We start from the raw sequence: 14,224 nt of genomic DNA on the forward strand, positions 1-14,224 counted from the left end.
GCAGTAAGGGTCAGAGCCAGAATTTAAGCCCAGGCAGCCTTGGTCCAGAGTCCCAGCTCTTCACCACGACACCTGTTCCTAATGGCAATCCATGCTGCCCCCCTGTAGCAGCAGAGACTCAAGAGGCATGCTGGCTGATTACTAAAATGCACAAGGCAAGTCCAGGTGGGGGACAGGTGACCCTGGATGCCACTCAGATGATAGGGGTGGGGGTGGCCCAGGCTGGGTCTTGTCCACTGGGTGCAGAGTTACTGCTGAGTGGTTGTAAGTGGTGCCCATGGGAGCAGAGCCCAGATTTGCCGAGGGTCCGCCCTGCTTCAGGAGGCAGGAGGCTTAATGAAGGGGGATCAGGAGCAGTTCAGATGATTAAAACAAAACCAAAGCACAGAAGCTGAGAAGACAGAGGGAGTCTTTAGGCAGTGCCTGCCTCACTCTGAGTTCTGCAGTCTCTGCCTTCCCTGGGGAGAGGAGGGCTGGGCTGCCAAGCGCAAAACCTGCTGGCGGTTTCTGGACCTCTCCCGGTGCCGTGTAACTAGGGGTACACAGTCAGTGACTGCATTCTGCAGAAAGGGGAGACAAATTCCGTGGGTGCTTTGGGTGACCACGAAGCCAGATGCAAATCAGAACCCTCCTGTAATATCCAGAAAATAGACATTCCGGGAACACTTCTGAATTTCCCAGTCCAAATGGGGCTCCCTTCCCATCAGTGTCACAGTCTATGGCACTAGTTTACAAAAAGACAATTGGAAAGAAAGTATGCCGAGGAAAAATCAATGAGGCTAAATATAAATGATGTTGACTCATCTGCTATTTTAGCTGACCTTTAAATAATCTAATCCTTTGATTATTGTGGCATAGTGGTTATAAACTGGACCACCTGGGTTTGAATTTTTGACTCTGCCACTTACAAGCTGTGTGATCTTGGGCAAGATTTTAAATCTCTCTGCAACCCGTTTTTTTGGGGGGTGGGGTGGGGTGCGGATAGAAGGGGCTCTATTGATGTTAGCTGTTAGTACCGAAAATGAGATAAAGCGTAGCTTCCTTGCACTAGACATAGCTCCCCTTTTTGCAGGTCCCAACTAACCCACGGCCCTCCCTACTTATTATAACAAATGGCGGGAGATTTTGGTGGAGCCAGACAATCTGCTGCACTGGCTTGGATTCGAACTTTCGGACTTTTGAAAACCACCCTTCCCCTCCTCGCACCGTCTTGACAGCCCCCCGCTGGCTGCCCCGTCAGCCCCAACTCTCCTAGGAGCCACCGACCCTCCCCTCCCTTCTCAGCCCAGCCCTGCAGCCCGCGCTGCTCTCGGGCGCCCTCTGCGGGTCTCCCAGCTGCAGCCACACCACGCCCCCGCCCGCTATCTGGGCGGAGCCTCACTGTTGCCCGAGAGTCCGCGAGCCGCTTACCGTCGCAGCGACCCCTGGCGGCCGCTGCGGGTCCCAGCAGCGAGCAGTAAATCTCTTCCAGCCTCTCCAGATATCCGGCGCGGCTGGGGCTGTGCTCACTAGCCATCTGCTCCACGGCTGCCACCACGGCGTGGAAATACTGCTCCAGGGTACTGCGGGGGCTGGCCTGTCAGGGAGGGGCGCAGAGCCTGGGTCCCAGCCCAGCACCCACCCACCCCAGCCAAGTCCACAGGGGCGTGGATCGTTCAGTATGGTAACCCGCCCCTGTGCCCCTGGGGGTGTTGTCCGCAGCCTGCCTGCGGAAGATTCCCACTCCTGCCTCGCTACAGTTATTGTCTGATGCTTCCTGCAACAGTGGGTCCCATCTGCTCGTCATGGTCTGACAGCCTGGTATTGGGAGACAGCTGGTGCCCTGCAACCCAAAGGGACAGGGATGGCTGCTGCCCTCTGCTCTCCTTTGAGCAGCACCCAGGCACTAGCTCAGTATTCTGGCCCCATTGGAATGTTAAACTCCAGGAAAGCAGGGATTTTTCCTGTTTTGTTTGCACCTGCATCCTCAGCGCACAGAACAGTTCCTGGTGCATAGTAGGTTGCCCAATTAGTATTTGTAGAATGAATATTTCCTAAATTTCGGTTACTCCTAATCTACCTTGCCATACACATGAACTATATTATTATTTACTCAATGGTTTTCTTTAATTCAGCTCACTTTTTGGCTCAAAATTATTTCAAAAGGAAATTTTAAATTGCTATTCTAAATTAAAAGAAGCAGTGTCACTTGCCAAACAGACAATAATGTAAGTGAAGACAATGATCCCAACAAATGACTAGTTGGCTGATCCCTTCACCCTAATTTGGGTACCTTTGAGGGCTGTCACATCTCCAGAATCAGCAACTCCATCACAGCCCAGGCTCCCCCGCCTGCCCAGTCCCACAGATGTGCTTCCCCGGAGCCCTCCCCAATGCAATGCCCACACACAAATCTCCAGATCAGAACCTGGCTCCTAGCAAACCTGACCTGTGACAGATGAAGGTCCCCAAGGGTGGTTGAACAGAGAAGAGACATGATCTGCCTTTTCTTTAACGACTGCAGAACTGAGAAAAGATGGGAAGGGGCAAGAGCAGAAGCAAGGAGACAGGAGGCCATTGTAATCATCCAGGCAAGAGAACAGAGTGGTGGCAGCTCAAGGGGAGAGGAGTGGTTGGATTCTACCCTTATTTTGAAAGTGGAAACAACAGGAAGGAGTCAAGGGTGACTCCAAGGTTTTTTGCCTGAATGATTGCTGTGACCTGAGATGGGGAACGGCTGTGGGCAGTGCTGTTTCTGGAGCTCCATGGAATGACTGTATGAGGAAAAGAGGAAAATTAGACCTGAGATGCTGCGGCTGGCTGAGAGTCACTGCTGCCAACCGGAAATCTGGCTCTCCAAGCTGTGTTTCCTGAATCCTTCCTTGGCCTCTTTCCAATATCCCTTTGGAAAACCTGGATTCAAGGCTTTCCCTGGCCCTTGAACCCCTGATCCCACATGTGGCAGCTGAACCTGGAACACTCCCTTCTCTGGCGCCCAGAATACAGAGCTGTAACTGAGAAGTTAGGGTTTAAGGGATGAGTCTGATTGCTGAATTATTATATAGATATTCCTTTTTTTCTTTCGGCTATATTAGAGTAGAAGGAAAGAAATACCTGAATTCTCTGAACTTGATCAGAAATCCAGCTGCCTTGACCTCTCATAATGATTGTATAACCTTTATCTTGTGCCCTTGTGATTGTAAAACCCATGTGAATTAACCTTCACTTGTACACACTTTATCCGGTTTTTCAACTTTAGAGTCTTCTGATCACTAAAGACAGCTCCTAATGTTTATTAATAAAGGGTCTTGGGTCAGTCCAGAACTAACTCACCCCAAATCCAAAGTTATTTCAATAAAGGAGCCTGGATCTAACCAAAATGGGCCCACCTGACATGCATAGTAGCTTAGATTTTAACCTACAAGTCACCTAGACCTCATTATAATACTAAAAATCATGCCCTCATCACATTAGGGCTTACATACATTTTCTTACACACGATCTGTGACTAAGCATGTAATCGATCTGAACATGCTCAATAATTAGATCACCTCTAATTAATCATCCAGAGCCATTGTGCTCGTTTTCTTAAAACCTGCCCATTTTTTTGATACTATAAAATTATCAGAATTACTGCAGAAGGGGAGACAGATTGGGGGGCTGATAAGCCATGTGGTCTCCTGCTTCGCGCCTAGCAGTGAACGCTTTCTCTCTGAAACCTCCATGTCTCAGGGATTGGTCATTTGAGCACACTGAGCAGAAAACTCACCGCCTTTGTCCAGGAGCAGAGGGTCGGAGAGATGGACGGCCTGCAGCTGACCTCCCAGCCTGGGGACCATGCCAGCTGGGCCCTTGGACACATGTGGAGACCAGTTTGCTCCTCCACCCCGCCCCCCCGGCCTCAGCAGATGGGACATGGGCTGGTGATCAGCCCGGGCCTGTCTGCCACACTGCTGACCAGTGGAGCCACTTCTCCCGGATCCCACTTGCTCTTCACCAGACATGGTAGGACTGGAAGTGGCACCCCAAAGCTGCCTCAAGGGACAGAATTCCAGATGAGGGCTCCTTGGTTCCAGAGACAAGGTGGGTTGTGGCCAGCAACATAAGCTGGAGTCCCCCAGGCACACCATGGGGGAGCAGGGTTTCCAGGGAACTACTGAATACCCCTCAACTGCTGAACTCCCAAGGGTCTCCAACATAACAGGAGCAATGCACCCTCATAGCCTTTCCCTGCTCCCCTTCCCCCCCCCCGCCACCCCCCCACCCCCCCCCGGGGCTTCCCCTCAATTCTTTCTATGCAAACATCGAAACTCAGAGCTGGGGACTCTGGAGAAAGCGAGGGCGATTGCTGATTGCTTCAAGTAGGGATGGGAGGGGCTTGGCATTTTAACTACACTTAAAAAATACTGCTTTTACTTTCAGCATTTTTTTTCCCCCATGGCAAAGTAATGTATGCAGCCGTCCCGTTAATTTATTCATCTCTGAGCCCCGCCCCATTCCTGACCGGGCACCTCTGAAACCCACTGTGATCCAGACCCCAGGCCCGACCCATATCCCTGAATTCCAGCCGCCTCCAACTTGAGGTTGGAGTGAGGCTTGGAATTGTCCATTTTCTACATCATTCAGGAACAAAAATCAACGCTCTTACATTTTACCTGGTTGTGTCAAAATGGTGTCACCAATATGTCCTGCTTTATGAGCCAGAAAACATCCCCAGAGCGAGCAGGGGAAGGGACCGTGGGCAAACTCGAGGCTGGGAAAGCTCCACCACCCCCATCTCCAGCCCACCTTCCTAAGAGCCGTGGCCAACGGCAAGGGAGAGAGAATAGCTCACACTGGATAGTGCTGAAACCAAGTCCAGGCCCTGGACCCAAGCCCTTGAGGGTTTGGATCACCCTCAGAGATGCAGATGTGCGCTGGGAGCTCCCCAGAGGAAGTGGTCCACTAGGAGGGAAAGTCAAGAAGTGAGGCACGGGCGCGAGTCAAGAGCGGTCAACAGATCCAAGCCCAGGGACAACCCCAAAGGAACAAGTGAATGGTGCTTTTTGAGAAAAAGAGTAATAGGAAACCATGAACATGGTTTTAGGAGAGGCACGACTACTCATAAAAGTCACCCCACCTGCCCAAGGAAGAATCCAAGATGTGGGATCCGGGGTGTGTAAAATTCCACATGGGAAAGAGAAATGCATCCATTGCATTTTGGTGGGCAAAGCAGGGCATGGGCTGGGGAAAAGGACCGAGTTCTCCCTTCCTGGGGCTGGTCAAACAGGGGTTAGATAGCTGCACCCTTAAGGCCCCTTTGCTGGGCGTGGCTCCCTCCTGACGTGGCAGCGCCGCAGCTCAGAACCATAGCCGTGTTCCAACCCAGTCCTCCAGAAATGTCCTGCACCCCACGAAACGGTCACCCCAATGGTGGTACGCTTACTGCCTCAGGCAGCAATCCTCCCCCACCCCAAAATCTCCAACCTTCTGGATGTCTTGGGCCTTTTATGGGGGCTGAGGCTGAGTCAAAGGGAAGAGGCTAGGGAATACGTGGGTGAGGATACACAGAGTTTACTATTTCAATGGAAGGCGATAGTTGAACATAAGCTTGAAGTCAATAGATCTGGGTTCGAATCCCGGTCCGTCACTTTGATTCACCCCATGAGTCAGTTAGCTAACTTCTCTGTGGCTTAGTTTCCTCTTCTGTAAATGGAGAATAATTATATCCATTTCACAGATGGCTGAGAATTTTAAAAACGTGATACATATAAAGAGTTGAACACAATGTCTGGAACACAGCAGACATTCAATAAACAGTAGCAGATGATTATCCTTGTCATTAGGAAGGAAATATACCAAAATATTCACTGCACTATGTCTGGTCAGAGGACTTAGGGGTGCTTTTGAATTTCCTTCTTTGGCTTATCTGCATTTTTTCCAGATCTTCCTTAGTGAACATATATTGACTTTTGATTTAGGGAACAGAGGTGATATGAATGGGAGAAGGAGAGAAGAGTGGAGCAAGCACAGGGCAGGGGCCTGAGCTGGGGGCCAAGCAGTTACCTGCAGCTTCTGGTGCAGAGCGCCCACCTGGCAGGCGTCCCCCAGAGCAGCCTGCAGGGCGTGGGAGACCACGTGGCGCATGCAGGCCTCCGGTGTCTGCTGCTCCTGGGCCGCCTCAATCTCCAGCAGCAGAGCGCTGCACACGGAGGGAGACACCAGCTCTGGGTCCACGAAGAGGAACACTCTGCGGGCAGAGGGGAGAGGGTGGTAGGTCTCATGAGGATGGCTGCTGGGAGAGGGCCACTCGATGGGCACCAGAGCCCTGCAGCCCCCCAAGTTGTCTAGTTCTTCCTAAAACAGGAGCCTCAAATTCAGAAGCCTATGGGAGGGTAACAGTAGGGAATGGTGAGGAGTGTGGCAAATTGGAACATGCGCTGCCCTTTGCGGAGCAGCTTGCTTTCAGCTGCAATCTATGGTCTTCATATGGGAAAGAGGGCCCAGCCATGGGTCTAGGAAAGCTTTTGTCTAAATCCTGCCCTTCTGTGAAAGGACGTGTTCACCCTCCCTCAGCATCCTGGTCACGGACCAGGTCACTCTCTAGGGGTGATCCTAATTTCTCCCTGTCAAAACTGAAGCTCTGAGAGCTCCCATCCTCTCTATCACTCTTATCCCACCAGAAAGCCAACCTCACTCCTCTTATCCCCCTCCTTCAACTGTATCACCCCAACCTCTCCAAGTTCACATTTTTCCCAATCCTAATGTCTCCGGATCCCCATTACCTCCCTGGCATGCATCCTTCATGGACACAGAATCCCAAGCCTTAAACTCAAGCTGGGCCTTTTTGTGGCCAAGTCTGCAGATGTAATTGCAGAGAAGGATATCTGTAACCCCAACTCCATCAACCCATCTCTTTGGCATGAACAGCCTGATCTAAAGGGCTAGGCAAACTGAGATGACAGCCAGATTGAGGCTTGAGACTTAGTTGACGGGCTGCTCTGATGCTGCACCATGGTCAAGGACGGGCCCGAGAATGAACATCAGAACCCCAGAGTGGCCCAGTGGCCATGTCCACTTTCTGCATGTGAGCAGGTTAGCTCTGAATCTGGCCAAAAGAAAGACTGACTGCTTTCAGTGGTCTCCAGAGAAGCATATGTCCTAACCACTCTTGAAAATGCATTCCACTGTTGGACGAATGTCGTAGGTGGGCCTCTCTGCTAATCTCCTCTCTGTCCAGCCTTGCATTTGTCCTGCTGTCAGGGAGGTGCCACATAGTCCCCCAAACCTTGGGGGCTGAAAGCAGCCACCAGTCCCAGGCACTCACCTCTCCTGGTAGGGATACAGGTCATCCATCAAGTTCTGTTCGGCAATGACCATCCTTTGGTACAATGTCCCTGCAAACCAGGCCACGTTAGCCAGCCGGCCTCCCCCTTTCCCACAGAAGATGCAAGGACTATTTGAGCTCCCCTGTATCCTGGAACAAAAGGGAGGACCTCGGGTGGTGCTGGAGTTGTGGCGTGGGAGACAAAGGCACCCACCACTCTTACCTGGGACGGCCGTCTCTGTTTTCAGCCGTATAGCGCATTCCAAGGCGACCGTGCAGTAGGGGGTGGGCAAGGTCAGTAACCTCGTGCAAAAGGTGTAAGTTCTCCTGTAGAGCTCCTCAGAGATGCCTGTGGCCTGGGGGAGAGGGAGGAGTTGGGGTGCCCAGAGCCCTAGGTCGGGAAGGGAGCTGGGTGGGTGGGGTGGCATGGGAGAGGAGGAAGGTTGGCCTGACCGCTGGGCCTGGGCTCAGACTTCTCTCCCACCCATGTGCCATTAATGACTCCTACATTTCCCCTCTTCCTCTTCTCCCAGCATCTGTAAGACTGCTCTTAGGTGCCTGGGGCAGGCTGCCTGGTAGTCCCCCCAAATTCATGTCTACCTGGAACCCGAGACTGTGACCTCAGAGGGCCTTTGCAGATGTAATTAAGGATTAAAACGAGATCCTTCTGGATTAGGGTCAGCCCTAAATCCAATGGGAGTGTCCTTATAAGAGACAGAAAAGGACACACCGGTGCACAGAGAAGACAATGGAAAGGCAGAGGCAGAGACCGAGTGAGACATGCACAAGCCAAGGAATGCTGATCATAGCTGGCAACCACTGGAAGCTAGGAAGCGAGGCCTGGAACAGTTTGTTCCTCAGAGTCCCCGCAAGGGCCTCCCCACTTTCTCCCAAGAGCCTGCAGACACCTTTGTTTGGGGCTTCTGGTCCCCTGAACTGTGAGAGAATCCATTTCTGCTGTTCTAAGCCATCCAGTTGGCAGTTATTTGTACAACAGCCCCAGGAAGCTTAAATGCTGCCCTAGTTAATCTTGGTGAGAAGGAGATTCATCCCACTCCATGCGGACCACACGTTTCTGCTGCTCCCCAGGCTCCAAGCCTTGGAGTTACAACTGAAAGGCAGAGGAAATCCCCTGAGGTTCTAGAGGCTTCCCCAACCCTCATTTTCACCCCATGCTCTCTGCCTTTGCCAGAGCCAAGTCCTATCCGGCTCTTCCAGCAGCCCCAGCCTTGCTTTTCTGGCCCCTGGGCATCTTTGCAAGTACACGGGAAGCTCCTGATTCTTCTCCCAAGGCACTTTGTTTGTTTACCACATTCCCTCTCTTGCAGATATGAGCAAACCCAAGGACCTCATTCTGGCATTCAAGGCTCCCCATGCACAATCTCTGCCTTGCCTGGACTTTTTCCATGGGCTTCCCAATTCTGCCTCTTCGTGCTTTGCGGAAAGGGCATAGCTCGGGCTTAGAGACCAGCTTGGGGCAGGCCATGCAAGGGTTTCTCTGGGCTCACACTGGCAGGGATTGGGTGTCCATTAAGGGTCCAGGAGCATGTCCTGTGCAGCCACACCTGGGTCACCGCACTTGACCCTCAGCCCCAGGCTCACCTTTGTGAGCACGTACATTAGTGTGTGCAGCAAAGGAATGATGACGTGACGCAGGTCCTCGCTTTCTGCCTGCAAAACAGGAGTTCACATTGATAGTCACCGGGAGCGGGAGCACAGGTGTGGGGGCATGGCAGGGGAGGGTGGGGGACTCTTGTCAGGGAGGGGTGGTGTTGACTCAGAGCAGGAGTTGCCAGCAAATGACCAAGGCAAGTCCCCAACCTGTTTCTGACAAGTGATACTGGTTTTCCATTTATGGTTGCATGATAGCTTCTTTTTGAAATACATTAATTCAGGTAAAACCTTGTGAGTCAACGTAAAAGAAAATATTGTGCATGTAAAAGGAGGGAGACATATATGGTAAAAAACATGAAGGTGGTCCCCAAGTGACCATAGTCTGGGAGTGACAGCTCTGATGGGACCAAGCGCCCCCAGCCCGACCAGCCCCTCTCTGCCTCTCCAAAGCCCCAGCACCCACCTTCTCCAATTCTCTAAGCAGAATGCGAACCAGAGCTGGACTCTTGCTGGGATCTCGCTCGACCTTCTTGTGCAGGGACCATCTCCACATGCCTGGGCAGGAGAAAGGGAGCCCAGCACAGCCAGGCAGCAGGGGCAGTGGTAGAGGGGTTCTTAGCAGAGGCCCACTGAACTGGGCCCTGGGTCCTGGAGCCCTAGACCGCATCTCTGAGCAGCCACAGGTCTGACCCCCTAGCCAGGCACCTGGCTCAGGTGTACACGAGCTGGTTTCTTACATGTAAGTAAATTCTGCTTTGCAGGCCCTTTGTGGATAGTAAATTTTCAGGGCATAAAGGAAGGGAGGTGGGACACTGGCGGGGAAAATCCCAGCTCTTTGGGTGGCTCTCAGAGTGAGCTGGGACCAAGGGAAAGGAGGTGGTGTGCACGTGTGAATTTTGCAGCTGCAAGGTTTGCAGGCCAGTGGCCTGAGTCACACTTCTGCAAAGTCTTTTGGCCTGGAGCGCAGAGGTTTAGCAGTGGAGCTGGGGAAAGTGGTTAAGAAAGAAGGAGGCATATGCCAATGCTCTCAGCAATTGTTGTTGGGAAGGCTGAACCAGGGAGCAGAGACATCTTCTTGATCCTTCCTTCTGGCCCCAGTCCTCTCCAGCAGGAAAGGGACACAGCGAGCTGGCTGGGGTGGGGAAGGGGGAGCAGGAGGGACCCTGCTGGCTCTTACCTTGGTTGCTTTGCAGGCCTGGGGCCTGGGTGCTGAGCTCCCGGAGCACAGCCTGCACACTCCTCAGGAGGTCCAGCTCCACATCTGGGCAGCAAGGGTGTGGATGTGAGGCCAGGAGCTTCGGAGCCCAGCCCACGGGGCCCTACCCTCAGCCCCACCTCCAGGCCCTTCCATGAGCCCCCAGGAGCTGCCCCGAAGTAGTCAACTTAGAGCTGGCAGCGAGGAGCCAATATATCAACCAGTGCCAAATGCAGCCTTGCAGTTGGCATTTCCGAGTTGTTTGTAAAACCTGTGTGTGGCACATATACCACTGGTGGTGTGCAAAATGATTTTAGGTAGCACACAGATAATCTTAAATGTTGAACGGGCGTGCACTTATCTTAACGTATATTAGAAAGAAAATAAATGACTAGTACTCAACCTAGTTGAGTGATGTGTTCGCTATTGCTTAGGGTGAAGCCAAAATTTATAGAGAGTTAATTCAAAGTTGATTTAAAGAAATATACCAGATAAGTACCAGGACATGTGGTACACCGACATAGCAAACACAGAAAGGTGGTATAAGAATAAATAACTGTGGGGTTTGGTCATATGAAACTTAACCCCATAAAGGATAGGTCAAACCTCCTTAAAATTAGGCCTAAGAGTCACCCCCAAGAGAACCTCTTGTTGCTCAGATGTGGCCTCTCTCTCCAGCCAACACAACAAGCAAATTCACCACCCTCCCCTTGTCTACGTGGGACATGACTCCCAGGGGTGTAGACCTTCCTGGCAACGTGGGACAGAAATCCTAGAATGAGCTGAGACTCATCATCAAGGGATTGAGAAAACCTTCTCTACCAAAAGGGGAAAGAGTGAAACGAGACAAAGTGTCAATGGCTGAGAGATTCCAAACAGAGTCGAGAGGTTATCCTGGAGGTTATTTTTATGCATTAAGTAGATATCACCTTGTTATTCAAGATGTAATGGAGAGGCTGGAGGGAACTGCCTGAAAATGTAGAGCTGTGTTCTAGTAGCCATGTCTCTTGAAGATGATTATATAATGATATAGCTTTCACAATGTGACCGTGTGATTGTGAAAACCTTGTGGGTCTGATGTTCCTTTTATCTACCTTATCAACAGACGAGTAAAACATATGGCATAAAGATGAATAATAGGGGGAACAAATATTAAAATAAACTTAGATTGAAATGCTAGTGATCAATGAAAGGGAGGGGTAAGGGGTATGGTATGTATGAATTTTTTCTGTTTTCTTTTTCTTTCTTTTTCTGAGTTGACGCAAATGTTCTAAGAAATGATCAGATGATGAATATGCAACTATGTGATGATATTGTGAATTACTGATTATTTATGTAGAACAGAATGATCATATGTTAAGAATGTTTGTGTTTCTTTCTTGTAATTTTTAAAAAAAATTTAAAAATTAATAAAAAAAATTTAAAAAGAAAGAATAAGTAACTGAAGTTTGGAAAGTGTGGTAGCCATGAGAACATGTCTCACTGACTTCTCACTACAGGGAGTGTAATTGACCAAGGTTCTCAGCTCTGGGCTCTGAAATCCATCACTGTGGGCCAAAGCCAGGCTGCCCAACCAATACAGAATGCAGCAGAGATTCTAAAGCAGAATCTGGGAGACGTGAGACCTCTTTGGTGGGCGACTTTAGTTCAAGGATTCCTCAATTGCCCTGCTGAGCCTTTCTCAGACTACCTGTCAGTCTAAGGTATTTCTGCCCTTTCTTCTCTTTTTCCTTCCTTCTTGGGATCAGACTTGTATCAGGGGCAGCGCTCTCCCAGCCTTCCCCAGCTCCCTGCGTTTTCTGTCATACATTCTGCTAGTCAGTCCTTGTGCATTTAATTCCATCTTGGTGTCTGCTTCTTGGAGGAACCAGAGTAACACCGGAAGTGTGGGAAACACCCCCACCCAATACATTCATCTTTGCAATTAGCTCCAGCCAAGAGTCTGTCTTTATAGGCAAGTGCATTTTCTCTGGTCCTCCCACGATAAAAACCCCATGCATCAGGGGTTCCCCTTCTGCCTTGATTGTTAGGAAACTTGTAAGTCAAATCAGGGACCACCCTCCAAAATCAGCTCATCTGAATTGACAGTGATCTCTCTTCTTTGAATCTCTTTGGGTTTCCTAACTTACGTTCTATTTCACATACATCTCAATTGCCTCAGATCCCTTTGGAAGTAGGTATGATAGCGATAAGAAATAAAGCAATCAAAAGGTTGCAGCTCAAGGTGCACGGGTGGTTCAGTGGTAGAATGCTCACCTTTCATGCGGGAGACCCGGGTTCGATTCCTGGAGCCTGCCCATGCAAAAACAAAACAAAACAAAAAAGGTTACAGTCCAGGGATCAGAATTTGTCCGGGCCAAGGCATCTAGTGCCTTGGCGCTCACTGACTGGCCTCTCCACATCCCCTGGGGTGGGCCAGTGCGGTCTGCTGGGGACAGTTACATCTCTAAAACATTTACTTTTCTCCTAACTTCCACTTTCCCCCTGGATGATGTAAAGGCCTGATTCTGAATCTCTTCCAGGCTGGGAGTGGACACAGCCAACATCTACCCACCTGGCCACTCTGCTGGGGAGTACAGTATCTCCCCAACCTAGCAAGGAAATATTTTAGGTTGGCATGAAGGCTGGCTACAATCTGTCCTTCCATCTATCCATCCCTGCCTTGCATGAAGATTTAATGAGCAAATGTAGGTGAGTTATTAAAAAATTAATTGATCTCCTTTTTCCTTCCCTTCCTTCTTTCTTTCCTATCTCCCTTCCTTTCTTTCTTCTTTGGACTGCACAAAAGACGTATAACTGTGACTTTCCCTCCCCCCCCAAACACACACAAACACACCTACTGGAAGGACAGCCAAGACTTTGTATTCTGAGCCCTGGGCTCCCCTGTTCTGCAAAGGGAGTAAATTTTTCTGTTTTCGAGAAAAATAGAGAAGTTGCCGGTAGCCCCAGGAGACAACCCAAATAAGCTTGCTTTCAAAAGCAAACAAACTCTCAGGCCTTGGCCCACATCTGGCTTGCAGACATGGTTTGTTTGGGTTTGCACGAATGTCTTGAAAGAAAATCAAATTAGCTGCCAACATGTAAAAATCAGGAGCTTTTGCAGAAAAGTTTTGATTTTTGGCACCTCTTGAAGCCTTGAAAATGTAATGACATTGGGTAGATATTCTTCTCAGATGTAACAATCAACAGGGATTGGGGAGCAGCTGTACCCCCCCACACCCGTCCCCACTCCCCCACGAGCTAGGGCAGGACTTCTCTGGTTCTTCTCAGTTTCTACACTCCTTGTTTCACTCATTGACACCCACTACCTGGCCCCTGGAAGCACTGAAGTTTGAGACCCTGGTATAGCTATTTGAGACAATCCAGAAGAATTGTCTAAAAGGGATGGGAAATGAAGACTTTTTAATGCTTCTAAAGAGGAGAGTGACCCAACCCAAGGCGGGGAGTTGAAGTCCCTAAAACTGTGCGGGTACAAGGGTTTTCAGTTTCCAGGGAATGAGGAAGACCAGGGTTGGTTGGGACATGGCTCACCAGTGGTGGTGAAGAGCTCAGATAAAGGCAGCTAAGCACCAAACTCCGTGCAAGTCACAGCAAAGGTCTCCTGGACCACCTATACCACAGCATAAGGATGCCCCCCCCCCCCCCCCAGCTCAGGGCCTGCCTCTCAATTTCAGGACTTTTGAAGCTGTTTGGAGTCTTGCAGTCACACTCTCCATTGCCCTGCAATCCTTTCTCTCCTAGAGGGTCAAACCCCTGCCTTCTCCTACTCTCTTGGGATGTTTCCCCTTTCCCCTCGTTCTGTGCTTCCCAACCTTGATGCACATTAGAACCACCTGGAAAGCTTTAAAAAATACCAATCCATAGGGTCTCCCAGCCCCCCACGAGTGATTAAATCAGAATCTTAGAGGTTGGGGCCTACCATTGATTGAATAGTGCCCCCCTCCCAATTCATGTGTACTTGGAGTTTCAGAATGTGACCGTATTTGGAAATAAGATTCATTGCAGATATAATTAGTTAAGGAGCTCCAGATGAAATCTGGTATTTAGGGTGGATTCTAAAGCCAATGACTGGTGGTGTCCCTCAAAGGAGAGGGAGATTTGAGACACATGGGGAAGGAGACCACGTGAAG

General features: G+C 50.3%; 1 protein-coding gene across 2 annotated transcripts in view; it reads right to left on the reverse strand.

Annotated features, from left to right (window-relative positions):
- The window catches only part of PIK3R6 (phosphoinositide-3-kinase regulatory subunit 6), a 76,243-nt gene that overhangs the window by 25,635 nt on the left and 36,384 nt on the right, over positions 1-14,224 (reverse strand). The window contains exons 3-10 of one of the 2 annotated variants that reach the window (XM_077165956.1): positions 12,351-12,386; positions 10,077-10,160; positions 9,363-9,454; positions 8,888-8,956; positions 7,509-7,641; positions 7,286-7,355; positions 6,025-6,208; positions 1,411-1,576 (exon numbers count right to left, since the gene is read on the reverse strand). In XM_077165956.1, the coding sequence (XP_077022071.1) occupies positions 1,411-1,576; positions 6,025-6,208; positions 7,286-7,355; positions 7,509-7,641; positions 8,888-8,956; positions 9,363-9,454; positions 10,077-10,160; positions 12,351-12,386 (834 nt within the window). Of the gene's footprint in view, positions 1-1,410; positions 1,577-6,024; positions 6,209-7,285; positions 7,356-7,508; positions 7,642-8,887; positions 8,957-9,362; positions 9,455-10,076; positions 10,161-12,350; positions 12,387-14,224 lie in introns of those variants that run through there. The other variant, XM_077165957.1, reaches the window with a different exon arrangement.

This window comes from Tamandua tetradactyla, chromosome 6 (assembly GCF_023851605.1).
Source record: "Tamandua tetradactyla isolate mTamTet1 chromosome 6, mTamTet1.pri, whole genome shotgun sequence".
NCBI lineage: Eukaryota > Metazoa > Chordata > Mammalia > Pilosa > Myrmecophagidae > Tamandua > Tamandua tetradactyla.